This window comes from Pyrus communis, chromosome 11, assembly GCF_963583255.1.
Source record: "Pyrus communis chromosome 11, drPyrComm1.1, whole genome shotgun sequence".
NCBI classification, from domain to species: Eukaryota; Viridiplantae; Streptophyta; class Magnoliopsida; order Rosales; family Rosaceae; genus Pyrus; species Pyrus communis.
In genome coordinates, this window is record NC_084813.1 from 23,603,653 (window position 1) to 23,620,247 (window position 16,595).

Genomic DNA, 16,595 nt, shown 5'->3' on the forward strand with positions numbered 1-16,595 from the left:
TCCTCAGGTTCAGTAGTAATTACTAGTTGTTTTGTTTGTTTTACAACTCTTTTTTACTGTTTCATTAGCTAGGAAGAATCAAATGGGTTCCAATTAATTGACTAATCAATTTACTAAGAGTAATTTCAACTGGGACTTTAATCTTACTGTTGGTGGATGGAAATCCATGCCAAATAGCGTATATGTATGTCTGCATGATTGTGTTTGGCCAAGCTCAATGCTTTTGTGATGAGATGTTTCAATTCTCTACATTGTTTCAAGTATTGAATCCCCATAGGAGATCTCTGGATTCAACGTTGGACATGTCAATTTTTCTTTCAGGAAACATCCTGAGATGAAATTCTGATGTTTGAGAATTTTAATATAAATTTTGAGTGATGTTTCATTCTTAAGCTTTGCAGTTTCCAGTTATATTTGCACAAAAGACTTGCAGACAGGGTAAACATTTGATATTAATTTTTGGGCTAATGATTGATTTGGTTTATTGCATTGGTTTGGTTAATCGTATATAGTATATATTTGCAAAAATATATGTAGTGGCTCTATTCAGTAGGTTCATAATCGAATCATGTGTTTATTTACTTAAAGTGCTTCCCGTATTATAATTTGTCAAGAGTTCAATTGCCAAGGAATACATTCATAGAAAGGTTTAGAGGCAGAAATTGTACATAAAACGCTAGTTTTAGAGGTAGTGCGGTTGAGAAGAATATCTAGAAACTTGATGATTGTAAGTAAGTTCTTGGCTGCATTTGCTCCATTCTCTGCATATGCAATGCTAATTTTGCACTACATGCTCTTGTTGGAGTTAATTTTGTACATCTGTGCAAGTCTTTACCGATTAATTTTTTTCTTCATGTGTGGACTGTTGGAGACTATGCAGATGCTTATGTCCATGCAGATAGAGAGACAACAATTGATGAGGCTCAAGCATTAGTTGCAGTATTTCACTCTCGAAGTCCTTTAATTGGAGGTGTTCAAAGAAATGTAAAGTCTTCACGTGACAATGTTCTGTTTGGTACCCCTCATGGATAGTTTCTTATTTCTCAGTATAACTCATTGGTTCTATGGTTGCCTTTAGTGTACAGCTTGTAATATTTCAGTATGTGATTTTATGTAAAATTATTATATTGTAGTAAATGTGCAATTTTCTATATATATATATTTCTTTTTTTTTTTTTTTTGGAATTTTATTATAACGGGCGTTGGCTATTGTTAATGTATAATCCACAACGGCTATAGCCTGTGGTGTTAACCCATGGTAGAAATCAAGACTTTCTATCACATCCAGATTACTAACGGGCATCATGTCCGTGGTGGATTCTAATCTACCACGGGTATTCACCGTGGTTGATGAGCTTTTTTTCTTCTAGTGGAATGGATGCAAAAATCAACGTTAAGTACTGGACTTCCTCCTAACCTTGTGATTAAGCGCACCAGCATGGATACCCATTGTTCCGGGCTCGAAGGCTCGTGCGGTTTATGTTACACTCTCAGTTCAACAAATTCTTATGTAAACTTATTTTGATTAATCGTACAAGTACACTCAGAATACCGGAAACCAAATTAAGGATGACTCAATTTGGCATAATTTGTGTACAATTACAACTCCACGGCTTAAAAAATCCGAGGGAAGATCCATGCAATCCGATGCACTTCTGTTATTCTATGGAAAGGACCGCTCTCCATGTTTAGGTTTGAGGAACAGGAGAATTATCAATGGGATATCTTTGCCGTGGTGGGCGCCTTGTCCTCTTACCCCGACAGGTGAAGTTTCTCTCCTCAGGTCCCTGCAGCTCGCATTTTGGTTGCTCAATCTGGGGCCGGCTAACTTCAGCCACACTAGTAGATGGAGCAGTAGTTCCCATACGCTTCCTCCCCCTTCCCCTACCACCCTTACCGGAATTTCTATGTGACAAACTTGACTGCCAACTCCCACCAGATTCCCTAATCAACCCTTCAATTATTTGAAGATCATCAGTCACCTCATTTTGTGACAAAGAAGCAAGACCGGGAAGTACATCTCTCCCGAAGTCCTTCCTTTGCCTCCCCCTCCTCGATTTGCCTCTTTGTGGCCGTTTTGACAATGTCCCTTCCTCTATGAGGTTGTCTGAATTTGGAGGCACATAGCATGGCTGCTCTTCTTTGGTTTCCACCAAATTTAATGTCATGTGCTCAAAATAATCCATGTCAACGGGAAAAGCCTCTTCATCACAGGAAGTTGGCTTAACCTCTGCCGCATTTCCGTTGTCAAGATTTCCATCATGTGAAGAAATTACTTCTGCAAACCAAAGAAGGGAGTCGTTTTCCAAAGCTTCCAGATTGCAACAAGTGGCATTTTCCTGCATCTTGGGAGCTTGAGATGATGAGATGGCAACTAGAGCCTCGGCTGCAACTCTGATAAGGCCCTCATTAGGTGAGTCAAGAAGTTCCTTACGTCTTCTTTCAGTGGAATCTTCCCCATATATATTTGTTTCAACTACCACCGGTGCCTCCAAATCTATCACAGTTTCTGTCCTCATAATTGAGGAAGCGGCAGTCGTATCAGTTTCTTCTTCGGTTAAACATCTATTTAAATCTATTTGGTGTCTTGAACCAGAATTCTCATTTGAAAATCCCTTGTCTAGAATCAGACTGTCTGCTTTCAGTTGCTCTCTACATATGCGTCTGCTTTCAATTTCTTTGGAAGATTCGCCATCACAAAGTGGCACTGCTTCAGGCCAATGCAATCTTCCTTGTCGGCTTTCTTGGTTCCTCAGCCCATTCAGAGAAATTATATTTTGTTCACAAGCTCCTTCATGCAGATATTTATTAGAAGGAACATCATTCACATCAATAGCAGGTTTGACATCCACCCGGTGACCTGACGCTGAATGGTTCCCTTGGCAGGCAAGGCTCATTGAGGGGTGACAAGCCTGTAATTCATTGGCCTCCAACTTAGCGCGGAAGAAAAAACCGCTTTGGTGTGACACTTCGTCTTTCAGACTGGGAGTTGACGGTATTGAATTACAGTCTAGAAGCAATCTGTCCTTGGTAACTTCACGGCTTTGTGGCATCATGAGTGAAGCGCTATTAGATTGTGTGGAGGTATTAATGGAAGTGCTTACTTGAATCGATGTTAAGTTCTGGCTTAAGCTACTTGGAGGTATTGTCCAATTGGGAGATGACTCGGAAATGGCTGCATCAGATTGGGAAGTCATAGCAGATGAACTTATATCGCTTTCAGAGATTTCTATACCAAAAAGTGTCCTCTTTATTCGTTTCTCCGTTTTATTCTGATCAAAAGTGAAAACCTTCGCAGGAGGATCACAGGGTATCCTAGCTTCGTTTTCTGATGATTCACATGGCTTATTAAAATCTTGAAGACCAAACTTTCCGCCAGAAGAATTTCTTGTTTGCTCTGAAAAAAAGCATATCAATCCGTTAGTCCAAAATGAATAGAACTGCAACCCTTTGTAAGATTTTCCAATCTTGAGCTTTATTAGCAGTAAAGTAAAGGATGGAGGAAACATGATTAACTACTTGTTTGGTGATGTCGGTAAATGGTAAGAAATTCACCAGGGACATATTCATGTAGTCTAATTATGAAATAGCTAAGAGAGTTTCTTCTCTAAAAATGAATTCTAGAGACAGACTCCTCGCCTGACCAGCGTGCATCTGATAAGAGCCGTATGTGCAGGCAAGAATTTGAAAGTAATGAAACTTGTAATGCGGTAAGATTGAACAGTTATGGAATTTAGATCTTAAATACAAAATCCGAATTACCAACGGAAATAAACACAAAATAAGATAACTAGACCCTTACCATCTCTGAGAGCATTTGTTGACCACTCTTTTTGGATTTCATTCTTTAAATGCAGATCACCAACTCTTCCATCCTTCCCCGTTTGTGGGTTTTCAGGGAATTTCTTTGCAAAAGGCCACATAACTTTGTACGCATTTGCAGATAAAACCTGCCTTTCTATCTCCTCTTTGGAGCTCGGTTGGTTGCCAGACATTATTACAGAAGTTGAAGCAGACACTTTGTCTATCTGAATAGGTTCATTCAGATCAGCCAAACCAATGCTTCTTACTAAATGCAAACCAGAGCTCGACACACTATTGTTATAGCCAGATTTGTCAGTTCCCGACCCCAAACCTCGTTCTGGTTCTTCTTCATCACTGAGGTATTCATCGGCTGGAAGTTCAAGATTGAACAATCTTCTTCGAGGCTTCTTCACTCTGGAATCCAAAGATTCATGGTCCTTCATCCCTACTCTACTCTGGCTGGGGAGACTGCTGTTTCGCAGGGTTTTTCCAATAGAATCACAAGGAGATTGGCTGATACAAGTACTCAATGTAGATTGTCTACCATAACTGGAATCCACCAAGGGTAAATTAGAAATATGCCAACTCTTTCTGTCGTCTCCAGTCGGAAAGCTGGATGATGAGACAGTTGATTGTGATATCCCTGCTACTTTTTTATGTTTGAGAAGCTCTTTGCTTTTGATTTCGTTCATCAGGTCCTTTTGCCTTTCGTAGAGACGATGGAGTTCATTGAGCTGAATAAGAAATCACAGACAAAGGCAAAGGCATTATACTATTGGCTAACGAATTTGAGCACTCAAAGTTCGACACTTTCCTACCAATATAAAACCGCTATTCAATCTTTCTAAATACTACGATAAGTTCTATGACCATTACTACACCTTAGAACTCAACAGATATAGGTTCTAGAATATACACCTGATGCCTGAAAATTGTCTCATGCTTCAGAATAGTTTGCCTCAGTTGCTCCTTATCATGTTCGTGAAATCCATCAATAACTGGCCTTGTCAAGAACACTTCGTATTGTTGCCCATTGTTCAAGTTTCTGTTCTCGTGGAGTAGGGACCAGCTCCCATGGCCGACATTGCTGCTTAGATTCTGTATGGAACAATATCCCGGCAAATACATCTTCGACTGCACTTTAGTTCCCATTCCTGCAATTAACCCGAGAAGCATTAGCAAAATTCAACTTAGAAACAGTGAGAATTCAACTTAGCCTCGGTACTGTCAACACAATCAGCAGAACCACATCATCAGATTGCAAACAGAAACTCGCTCACTAGTTCCGAAAATTTTCAGTCGTATTTCACATCAGAAACTAAATAACTAAGAAAGCAGAAATCTTTACTCAGCAGATAGAGTAAACCAGCAAGAACTCGCGAAATGCCTAGCTTTTAACACATAATTCAAAGTTGCATTTCATTTTCTAGTGATTATCATTAATCCGAGCTCCACGTTAGCATATTTCAACCCAATGTTCCTTTCCTGTCCATGATCCATCCAAGATTCTGGTCAAAAACGAGGCCGAATTTTCTCGAAAGGAAAGAATTTACAATCGTAAGTTACAAGCAACTCTTAAGTTACGATTCGAAATTTGAGTTATGACCGTTCATCTTACGGATTAAGAAATAAACAGAGTCCAAAATCTAAGCCTTGATTGAAAAACAGCAGAACCAAAGATATTAAATTATATATACATACATACATACATATATAATTATATATAGAGTCAAATATACAAAGAAATTTATAGAAGAAACAGATTACAGATAACTAAATTACAAATTAATCTGCAGACTAAATTAAAAAATTGAAAATTAAAACAGAAAATTGAAAATTACCTCATATGGTTAATAATCTTCCACAAGGCCTTCTCAGGATTGCCCTACAAATTCACCAAAATTTCCGACGACCCACAAACCAATCCAACTCCATCAAACTTCACAGCCGCAATACAAAACAGCAGCAACAAAAGTAGGTACTTCTGTTCTGAACTAACATTAGACAATCAGGAAAAAGAGAAAGAAAAAAAAAACTGAGATTACTGTCACAGAGCAAATCAGATCTGCTGCTGGAGCAGAATCTGATGAGAAAATCAGAGAAAGATGTTTCCTTTTCAATTTCCCATATCCCAAACACAGAAAGATCTTTCCTTTTTAATTCCCCCACACTCAGAGAACCCAGGAACTAACAACAACAAATGACTTGTTCAAGAACAACAATGACTTTAATTTGTCAACTTGTGGTCTGCACATTTATTCTAATATTATGCCCCCCACCCTCTTTCTTCTTCTATGGCTTTTGCTCCAATGATTTTTTCCCACTTTTAATATTACTTTTTTTATTATGGGTTTTTGAGGAAATGTGAGATAAAGAAATATATTCTCTCGGTCACCCATGACCAACGAATACATGATTATTTATTTTTGAATTTGATATAAAAGGTACAAACATTCATTTAAGTTTTTTATTTAAATTGGTTTTTGAGATTGATATAGATTTAAAATTAATAATAGTATTTCGAGATTATTCACCGTCAATTATTTATATCTTTCAATTTAAGCGAGATTTTTCATAGAATGATCAAAATAATTGACAATGGATAATTTAATAAATTATTTCTATTGATTTTAAATTTTAAAGACAAAAATAAAAAGTTCTGATAATCTTAAAAATTATTTTAGTTGAAAAACTTAAATAATATATTTTTAATTTTTTAATCTCAATTTTTAATATTAAATTCTTCGTCAGATGATAATACATCTTCGATTAGACCAAATTATGAGAGAACGAGACTCGTCAAAGACATGATCATTTTTTTAATTATATTAAATTTTGCTTTTTCAACATTTTCTGGATTCTCTCCACCTTCCATGCTTTTTGGGTGCAATTACATATATATTCAGAAGCTACTTTAAAAGATGGAGACAACTGGGTTCACTGAAGCAACAACCTAACAGTTTCCGAAAGTGGCCGATCCCATAGAATCTCCGAGTGTGTTATCCACGCGAGTGATCGTGTTCCGCCACGTAATCAACCGTGACGTTTGATGTCTGACGTGGTCGTGTGTCTGTTCCACTTGCGTTGAAAGGAGCGTGGCTCCATTGTCATTTGCTTCAGACTTAACAAATATGAGAGAGAAATTTGAAAAGTGCAGCTTTTTGTATTAAATTTTTATTTGCATTTTTCCACACAATTTAAAATTTTGATTGCTTTTTTGGATTTTGCTTTTGTTTTTTTGTTTTTTTGGTCCAAATCTGATTGGTCAACTGGAAGACTCAAGGCTCAAATTCTTTTGGAAATTTAATTTTAATTTCATCCTTAATATTCAAATATATTTGCATTTTGATTTTTTTTTTTGTGCACAATATTACTACAAATTGACATATTAAATACCATGCTGGTCAACAAATCACAATGTTACATCTACTAATTTAGTCATTAATTCAAATTATGTCACATCCTGGCCCCGACCCCCACCACATATCAGGTTCGACTTCACCGTAGCACGATATTGTCCGTTTTGGGTCCCGACCACGCCCTCACGATTTTGTGTCTGGGCACTCACACGAGAACTTCCCAGTGGGTCACCCATCCTGAGATTGCTCTTGCACGAACTCGCTTAACTTCAGAACTCCGAAGCTAGTGAACTCCCAAAATGCCTCATACTAAATGGAGGTGGGAATGTATATATAAGGCTTAGATGATCCACTCCCCTGGGCGATGTGGGATGTTACAAATTACCATCCTCGTTAGGGCTGGGTTTGGTTCAAAACGATTCAGTATTTTGCCAAACCCGAAATTTCAGTTCGGTTCAATTTTTTGCTTTTTTTGGATTTCGGTCTTTTTTCGATTCGGTTTTTTCTGGTTCTGTTTCGGGCCGATTTGGTTTTTTTTTTTCTTTTTTCTTTTTTGCTTTTTTTTTCCTTCAATAGCCAAAAACAAAAAAATCCTTAAAAAACAAAACTTCCAATGGAATCAAAGACAATGACAATAAAGGAAAAACACTAATTAGTCCAAATTTCCAATAAATGCAATGAGAAATGGAGCACCCAAACTCCACAGGAAAAGCATTAATTAGTCCATAAACTAACAGAAACAAGCAACAGACAGCTAAAGGTGAGTAAAGGCTAAATGAAAACTTACAACAGACACCCAATGGGGTTTGGTCTAGTGGATAAAAGCAGGCTAGGCCACAAGTTGGGCACTTCTTCTGTGTACCATCCTTAGGGAGGTCAGGGGTTCGATCATCCGCTTGTAAAAAAACCTCTTGAGGAGAGTTTTCCGTAAAAACAGCGATCCGACTCGGAGTGGTAGCCCATTACTATCATTTTTTTACCAAAAAAAAAACTTACAACAGACGAAAAAAGAGTGTGCCAATACTCAGCACATTGGCATCCAAACCAGAAGCAATGCCTTTAGCTACCCAAGAAACCAGTTTTGACGATCCAAGCATCTTTAGAATGGTCGGGTGTATAGCATATTGAGTGCCCAAATCACTTGTAAAATCAACGAGACCAAAATCATAGATCTGTCCTGTAATACACCTTCTGACCAATTGATATTCAGCCTTCACAAAGTTAAGATAACCCATAAGAAGAGAGTTCCAAAAATGAACATATGGGATCAAATGGGCACTACGAATAAAATACGACATGTGTTTTAACAAAAACTAGAAAGAAAACATACCGGATAATGCTGAACATCACAAATTCCATCAAAAATCTGCAGTTACATTTAAAGTTATTACAGAGTACAAACATTGAAATAAAATGAGAAAACTTACCCCAAATCCAAAAATCAACTTATCAGTGCCAAATACACTACTCACAAAACTTACCCCAAAAACCTTGTACATACAAGCTTTTGTACCAGCAAAAAGAGCCACAAAGACTATAGAACATGGCATAACCCTTAGCTCATGCATAACCAAAATATATAAATAAATAACAGGACACTCCATAGAGTAAACTTCAAAATTCGAATGGGATGGGATTTTACACCATATGAGACTTCAGTTCTTTCTCGCCATTAGGCGAGTAATACACATGCACACATAACTAACCACACAATCGTTGGCCCGGGAATCGGATCATAGCTCCGTATTAAATATATGCATCAAAATCTAAAGAAGCAATGAATAAGAAATTGGCAAGCTGGGAAGCAAGTTGACCTCAACCAGCCCATTGAGAATAACAAAGGCGAACGACATGGCCTTTTTGGGATAGAATCTACACAAAATCTCATCACCATAGCAGAAAAATAAGCTCAAAATGCAGCAAAATTGAATAAAACTCCAATCTTTAAGCACATCCATGAATCATAAACCAAATATCCAAATACAAGCAAATCCATGAACGATTCAGCACAAAAAGAATTCTAAAAATACGTCTCATGCATGTTACGTTATGTTTGGGTGGTGAGCAAATGCGAGAGAAGTGAGAGTGTGAGACTAACCTTTTGCTATCAAGACTCAAAACAGCAAGAAGAATCTGACGGTGAGTTGCGAGAAATTGAGAGTAAGAAGGGTCACGCCGTTGCAGGTCGCATGGGATTCAAGATTGAGAGAGACAAAGAGTTTGAGAGAGACTAAGAGTGATTGAAGTTGAAGATCGAGAGAGAGCGAGAGAGAGAGAAAGAGGATGAGGCTCAGGCTACGCGAAGGCCTCGGGGTTATTGGCTTGGGGGGGGGAGGGTAAAACGACACCGTTTCTAGAATATGATTATTAATTAATAAATAACTACAAAACAATGTCGTTTGAAGAATTTCGGTTCGGTTCGGTTTTTTCGGCTTTGGTTCGGTTTTCAGTTTTTTCCAACCCACCCCTAATCCTCGTGGCAATCAAATTTTATGTACTCATTTTGTGTGTGGTCTTTATGTGGCCTCTATTATTGATTGATACATTTTAACTTTATGACAACAAAGTTAAAAGAGTTAAGTATTCACACGTGTCAATGAATGATAGAAGTCACATAGTAACCACATACAAAATGAGTGCAGAAAATTTCATCTCATCATCATGAGTTCTTAACCATAGAACTTGTGGAAACGTAGAACTTAGTTTAACCATTTATCCAATCGGTCATTTTAAAAGAGAAGTTGACATTATAACCTTAATTTATAAATTAGGAGAACAAAATAATTTGAATGGATGATTATTGTCATGAATTTCTTTTTAATATTCTCGCAGATTTAAACATTACAATTAGGCTATACTAAGGTTCTCCTTTGAAAAATAAGAATCATACTTTATTATTTTTAGATTGTTTTTTGATAATTGAATACGCAGGACCACGCTTAGCATGACAATTTGCATTGTTCATTAAGTAAATAGGGTGAGATCTATAATAAGATTCATACTTCTTATTAGTCAACACTTGTCAATTATCTACATGACTGTTATATACGTAAGCGACTGATACTAGCATTCTTGAACACAAACGACAAAGTGAAGATACAAACACAAACTCTAATATCCGACGACCACAAACGGATTTCACCGGACCTTCCGACAACCCATAAGCCCAAGGACCTTCTCCCAAAGGCCAACACTTCCCACACTCCTCAAATCAATCACACTTGGGCTACAAGCTACCACAGTCCAATAACCAGATCTTATTTCATCCTTCAACTGCTCTTTCTCCCACCCACAATACCCATAAAAAAAAACCTAAACTCCCCGAGCCCAACCATATTCCTCTTCACCATCTCAGCTGCACACCCTACACTTTCCTTTGTCCCATAGTACAACCCCTTCATCACCTCATCAAAAACTCCACTCGTCCCAACTACATCATCACCCCCTTTGGGCCTCACTAAGAACAAACCCTCCTCCAACAGCCCGCCGAAGAACAACGGCCGGTCCAAGAACGTGCCCGCCACTTCCAGAGTGGTCGATCACGTTTCCTTGATCAACATGAGGGATGGCCGGTTGAGTATGATGCCCGACGATCCCAATGGCCCAGTACCAGAATGACCGTCCTTTCGAATATGTGGACCCCGTCGAGCTTTTCGGTTACAAGGAGTAGGCAGCCCTTTTCAGGCTCGTGGATTGCGTGAGCCCATTTGTCACCAACGGTGAGGGGCTTAGGTTGATCCACCTGAGTGTCAAGATCAAGTGAGGAAGTTGAAGTGGGCTCTTTTGGCCTTGATTTCTCTGCAACTACCAGTCTTGCTCTGAATGATCGCCAATCTGCATCAATGGAAGGTTTGTGATCACCGTTGGATGGCGTTGATGACTCCCCGCGGCTACCTATCATTCGACAGAAACCCCGTTAGAATATGCAAGAAGAGCATGGGATTTTTCCCTGCTTGAAACAAAAAGGCAATGCAACAACTTACATGTTATTGAAGATGGAATCCCAACTTTTTTGGATTGAAATTGAGTGAAATTTCTGTTGGAAGAAGTAACAGTGTTGGTGAAGGGATTTGAGGCAAGAAAACAAGCTTCCATTGATGAACTTTTGACGGTCGATCAAAGCTTCACATATGGCAAGAAAAAAAGAGCAGATCATACACTCATATATAAGCTAATAATATATGTAAAGACTGAATGAGTGAGAATAAATGTGCACCCTCTTCACTCTCTTCCATAGTACTAAGTGACTTATCTCTTCACTTTGTTTATTTCCTTATCTCCTCTTATCTCTAAGTCCTTATCTACTCTCTTCTATGATAGTTTTCTCTCTATTCTCTCTCTTCACTCTTTTCCGTCTTTCTTTCATCCCTTCTCTCCATCTTTCTCTCTCATAAATCCTCACAAAAACGAAAAATTAAAAATTATACAGTACCATTGCCGAATATTTTCAAGTGTCTATTTTGCAAACAAAATAAACATCAATACTAGCAGAACTTGCGTTTCCTATCCGAAATCGAAATCGCCCAACCAAATGAAACAGCAACATATTTCTTCACCAATCAGTGATAGCTTCTCAGCAAGTCCCAAGTGGTTATTGAAACCCTATGAGTTTGCCACCGGAAACTCATACAGGAAATAAGACACTGGGATGAGTCTAACAGCTCTCAAAACTTAATATAGAATAGTGATCACTATATCAAGTTTTCATTTCATTTAATTTTGTTCATTTCTCCCTCCTTCCTCCCACAATCTCCTCTCATCCCTCTCCCTTATTTATTTTTCTCATATATTTTCTATCTCTAACACAAGAAATATATCGGAAAAGTAAATTAAGTTAATTACCAACACTTTTCACGAAAATTAGGATTTCATTGATTAAATCTTCTTTCTCACATATTACCACTTCGCACTTAACTAATCATAAGCAGAGTTCAATATAGTCCAACTCACAAAAAAAAAAAAAAAAAAAAAAAAAAAGGGAAAAAATAATGAGTAAAAATATATAATACCCCAAACCTAAACCTAAACCGTGGTAGAAGTTAGGAAGCTCATCAGTTTGTTCTTCTAGTTTCATTGCGAAACGTCGAATGATCATGTTCAGATGCTCTTTCAATTTTCCAAATGTATGAACAATTGATGTAATTGCACTTTTATACAATGTTTTGAGGTATTCGCTAGCGTACTCAGCTACAATGTTCACAAGCCAAACAACCCAGAAGAATAGGGCGACTAGCCCTAAACCTAGCACAAAGATCACCACTTCTAAAATCACGACAAGAGTTCCAAAGAGAAGGCTAATCTTATTGATGATTGATTCTGCCAAATCCAAATTAGGGCGAGCTTGAACATGGAATATTTTGGAGTCAATTAGTGATCCGCCATAAGCAATTAGCGCAATGATAAGCGACACAATAGTTGAGTAGTTTGTGTCAAACATGGACTCATTTTTTATTCCCTGCTTTAGTTGGATGAAGATGCCTAGCATGGTGATGAGGGAAGAGATATTTTTATGTAATACATTTGTAGAACGTTCTTGACTTGTGCTGCTATACATGGTTAATGAGAAAATTAAATGGAATTACATTAATGAATTGTCCATAATATCTAATTTAATCTTAACTAATAAGAAAATGTTAAGGAGACTACATTTATGTACCATCTGACGTGCTAAGTGATGTGTACATATCACATCAATTAATGAATTTATCTCATTGGATGTTGATTGTAAGCATCACATGCTACTGAATATGTGATTTCTTATTCTAACTAATAACAAGAATGAGAACGTATGATATATCTAGAAATCAATCAAGCCAATATATCCTCTGAAATGAACTAATTGAGAACTATGATGTATCTATACGTTAATCAAGTCAATATATCATTCAAAATCAACTAATTGTGAACATATGATATATCTATAGATTAATCAAGCCAATATATCATTTGAAATCAACTAATCAAATAGGTAAGTTAGTTACACCTAAATACTTTCTTGTTTATTATTCACCAAAAATTTACAATATACACACATAGAAACCTTACAAGAAAAACTATAAACACAAAATATTTCTTCCTAATAAAGGACTCCTACTATCTATTCTTAAGGACTCTCAAGTTAACAGTAACAGGGTACCTAGATAGTTGCTATTTTCTTCAATGCCTAAACTTTTGAAGAGCTGAGTTCTTTATAGATTAATTTCTAATTAATCAGTTTTAATTATACAAGGTAAGTGTTCTTTTGGATGCCTACTCGTCCCATGGCCTCTTCCACATTGAGTTGTATTTTCGTAACTCGGTGTTCTCATGATGTGGCAAATGATTTGTACTAATGTGGTACAAAAATGTAATCTTCTAACATATTTTCCAAATAAAAAGGCAAAAAAAAAAAAAAAAAAAAAAAAAAAAAAAGCAAACAAAGTATACAGTTACCCTTCCTGTTTCGGACGTATAGGGACGCTAACAACAATGTCTGGGCCACGATCCATCTGATGCATAGAGGAATACAAAAACAAAATTCAGATCGAAAACTCATCATACCTTCACAACCACACAGACGCAAGTGCCCTAATTTCTGTTTTTTTTTTTTTTTTTTTTTTCCTTTTCTATATTTCCAGCAAAAGAGAACTTGGGGACGAAGGATATGGCCAATTGCGGCCGTCAACTTAAGATGGCGATCAGATAGTCAAGTAACAATGGTATAACTCAAGTTTAACCAAAGTTTTTGTGACCTCCATTGCACTGATTTGTATGCAGAGAGCTCTTCCCTTCTTGTTCTAATGATCTTGTCCTTGTTAAGTAAACTTGCCAAATGATTTTTGCCTCAAATTCTCGGATGGTGTGGGGAGCGGCTTCTACAGGTGCGGCTTACAGTCGAATTAAACCTTGGTTTAGTTAGAATTAAGGCCTCGGTTAAATAAGAATTTAACCTTGGTTAAGTTAATGAGCAACAGGTCGGTGGCGCCCGCTGACTATGCTGAGTCTAAAAAATTGTTTCCTTGGAGTAGACTATGTAGGATGATGGACCCTGTGGTTGGGCAGAATAACAAGATTAACCCGTCCAACCAGAATATGACATGATTCCCTCATGTGGACCAATTCCAATGCAGCTATATAGTCCAGAAACCTCTGATTTTATTTGTGTTTAAAAAAATAAAATAAAATAAAATAAAAGTTTCAGGCTATTTGTCAATTTTATGACATCGTGGTTCTTGATTTAAATATTTTTTTTATTTCTTGTTTGTTTTTTGCTACAAACGACAATATTATGTTATACTAGTATACTAAATTATAGAGAAATAATGTGAATTCCAGATGTAATAGATTGAAGAGGAATGTCCTCGTTGTTAAAGAATCAATACTAATTTTTGTAACTATGTTTTTACACTACAATGTCAATATTAATGTTTGCATGCATTATGCAAATGGCGAAAAGTGCATTTTTCTAGTCCTTCAAGTACTATAAAAATTGAGAATTGATGAGAAGGTGTGTGTTACAGAATATCAGCAAATGTTGTGGCCGGAAACAAATTTATTTGATGAATACACCCCAAAAGTTAAAATCATAAACTGCTTCAGAGACTTACCAATGAGTTTCTCACAACGTCAATGGCAGCCGCCTTTCCTTTAACCATGCATGGTGCCCTCATCCAAGGGAATGTATGCCGTTTCTTTGCATGGGTCAAACAAGTTGTACTTGTCACTCTTGCTGAAAATGTTTTGCAAACCACCAACATATATACACAGCTGCGAGAAGAGGAGTAATTCCAAGGCTTGCATTGGAGGTGTAATCTTCGCAGCAACTTTCCTCCATCCATACGTTTCTAATATAACTTGACTGAGCAACATCATTGTGAACATTGCTATAATGCTTTTCCGGTGACAACTGAGAGTCGCTCATAAAAGAACCTATTTGGCTTTGATCTGCTGAGCAAGGATTTGCAGTATAGAATCGAAACGACGTTATTTTTCCAAGCTAAATTCTTTAATTTGGCTTTGATCATCTAAACTAAGAATTGAAACTCATAGGACAATGATCAAGCAAACACGGAATAAGTGAAGTTCATGTGATGTGTATGTAATGAAGAGTGTATGTATGAGAAAATATGTGATGTACTAATGTATATTAAGACAAATTATAATCGAAGAAGTAGATATGAAGTGTAATCAGTATGTAATATGTATTCAACAATACTTGGAGTGTGAATAAAACAACCTTTTCTTTTTCGTTTTCTTATTTTTTTTGTCAGAACCCTTTTTGTTTTTGGTTGGAGGGATTTGAGTGTGAGGTGGGGAAACAGGGTGAGAGGGTTTTATGTGCACATGTAAGCAATTGGGCACGAGTTTTGCACTCATGAACATGTCAATATATCCAAGAGAGAACAGAAAAGTGTCCCCTAATATAGAAATAATGGACCCCCTACATTTAGAATTAGACAAAACTAGTAAGAGCCCACACGATGCTGTGTGATTGAAAACCATATGGAAATTTTGTGTATAGCACTATTTACGTACAAAAATACTTGATCTAGTTGGAGCCTTTGGAGTAAGAGTTGTGTCTGATATTTCCTTTGCTGCAACATCACTTGTATAAATGTAAAAGAGGAAAATAAAAGTCTTACTAAAGATTGAGTAGCGTGGAACTTCGAATAATGAAAAACTATGAACTTGATACGAATAAATTTGAGATAAAGATATACATACAGTATTTTGGGACACGTGAAAATGATTTCGGAATTGTTTGAAGTTGCTTAGATTTTCGGAGAGATGATAAGGGCACGGTCGAAATTTGAGTCAAAATCTGATACATTCTCTATGGAGCGTTTGTGTCATCACTAAGGTGTAAAATAGAGGACAATTGAAGGCATTAATAAACACTTAAAATGCAAAGATTAAAATTAAAGGCATTAGATAGATGTAAAATACACTCAGCATTTATACGTAAGTAATAATACCAACTTGCTTTGAAATTTGGATCAACTTTATGGTTTTCATGCATAATTTCAACGATCGGATTCCAGTGATGATGAGGGGTATCGATTTGACGCCTCCGAAGTGATCGCATTTCACAGTGGGCCCCACTCTCAAATTATCCTCACACTAATTGTGGGATGCTTTTGTGTAATTTCCTCGTATTGCATTAAGCCCCCTCTTAACCTTGAATTTTAGCTCCGGATGCATAGATAATGTGGTTTGCTTGAACCTTGAAATTTGGGCCAATTCTCTGGTTATCATGCTCAGTTTCATGATTAATGTAGTAATGTTATGTTCGATTCTTGTCAAAGGTAAATTTAAATAACATTGTTATGATCAGCCAAGTATGAGGTTGTTCACTCTCTTATTTTCTTAGTCTAGATAACATCGTTTGTTTAAAAATAAATTACAAGCAAATTTGATGCTTATGATCTCAATGTCATTTTTTTGTGACTCAAT

At 36.9% G+C, this 16,595-nt stretch overlaps 1 protein-coding gene and 1 pseudogene across 1 annotated transcript; both read right to left on the reverse strand.

Moving 5' to 3' along the window:
- Nucleotides 1-1,661: 1,661 nt before the first annotated feature.
- On the reverse strand, nucleotides 1,662-6,084 carry LOC137749219 (uncharacterized). Its single transcript, XM_068489330.1, has 4 exons — nucleotides 5,646-6,084; nucleotides 4,723-4,958; nucleotides 3,803-4,538; nucleotides 1,662-3,397 (listed from the first exon to the last, which is right to left on the reverse strand). Exons 2-4 carry the CDS (start codon nucleotides 4,954-4,956, stop codon nucleotides 1,689-1,691), a joined length of 2,679 nt encoding a protein of 892 aa, XP_068345431.1. The 5' UTR covers nucleotides 4,957-4,958; nucleotides 5,646-6,084; the 3' UTR covers nucleotides 1,662-1,688.
- A 4,210-nt stretch (nucleotides 6,085-10,294) lies between these two features.
- LOC137709255 (uncharacterized) lies at nucleotides 10,295-11,064 on the reverse strand (annotated as a pseudogene).
- Nucleotides 11,065-16,595: the final 5,531 nt, after the last annotated feature.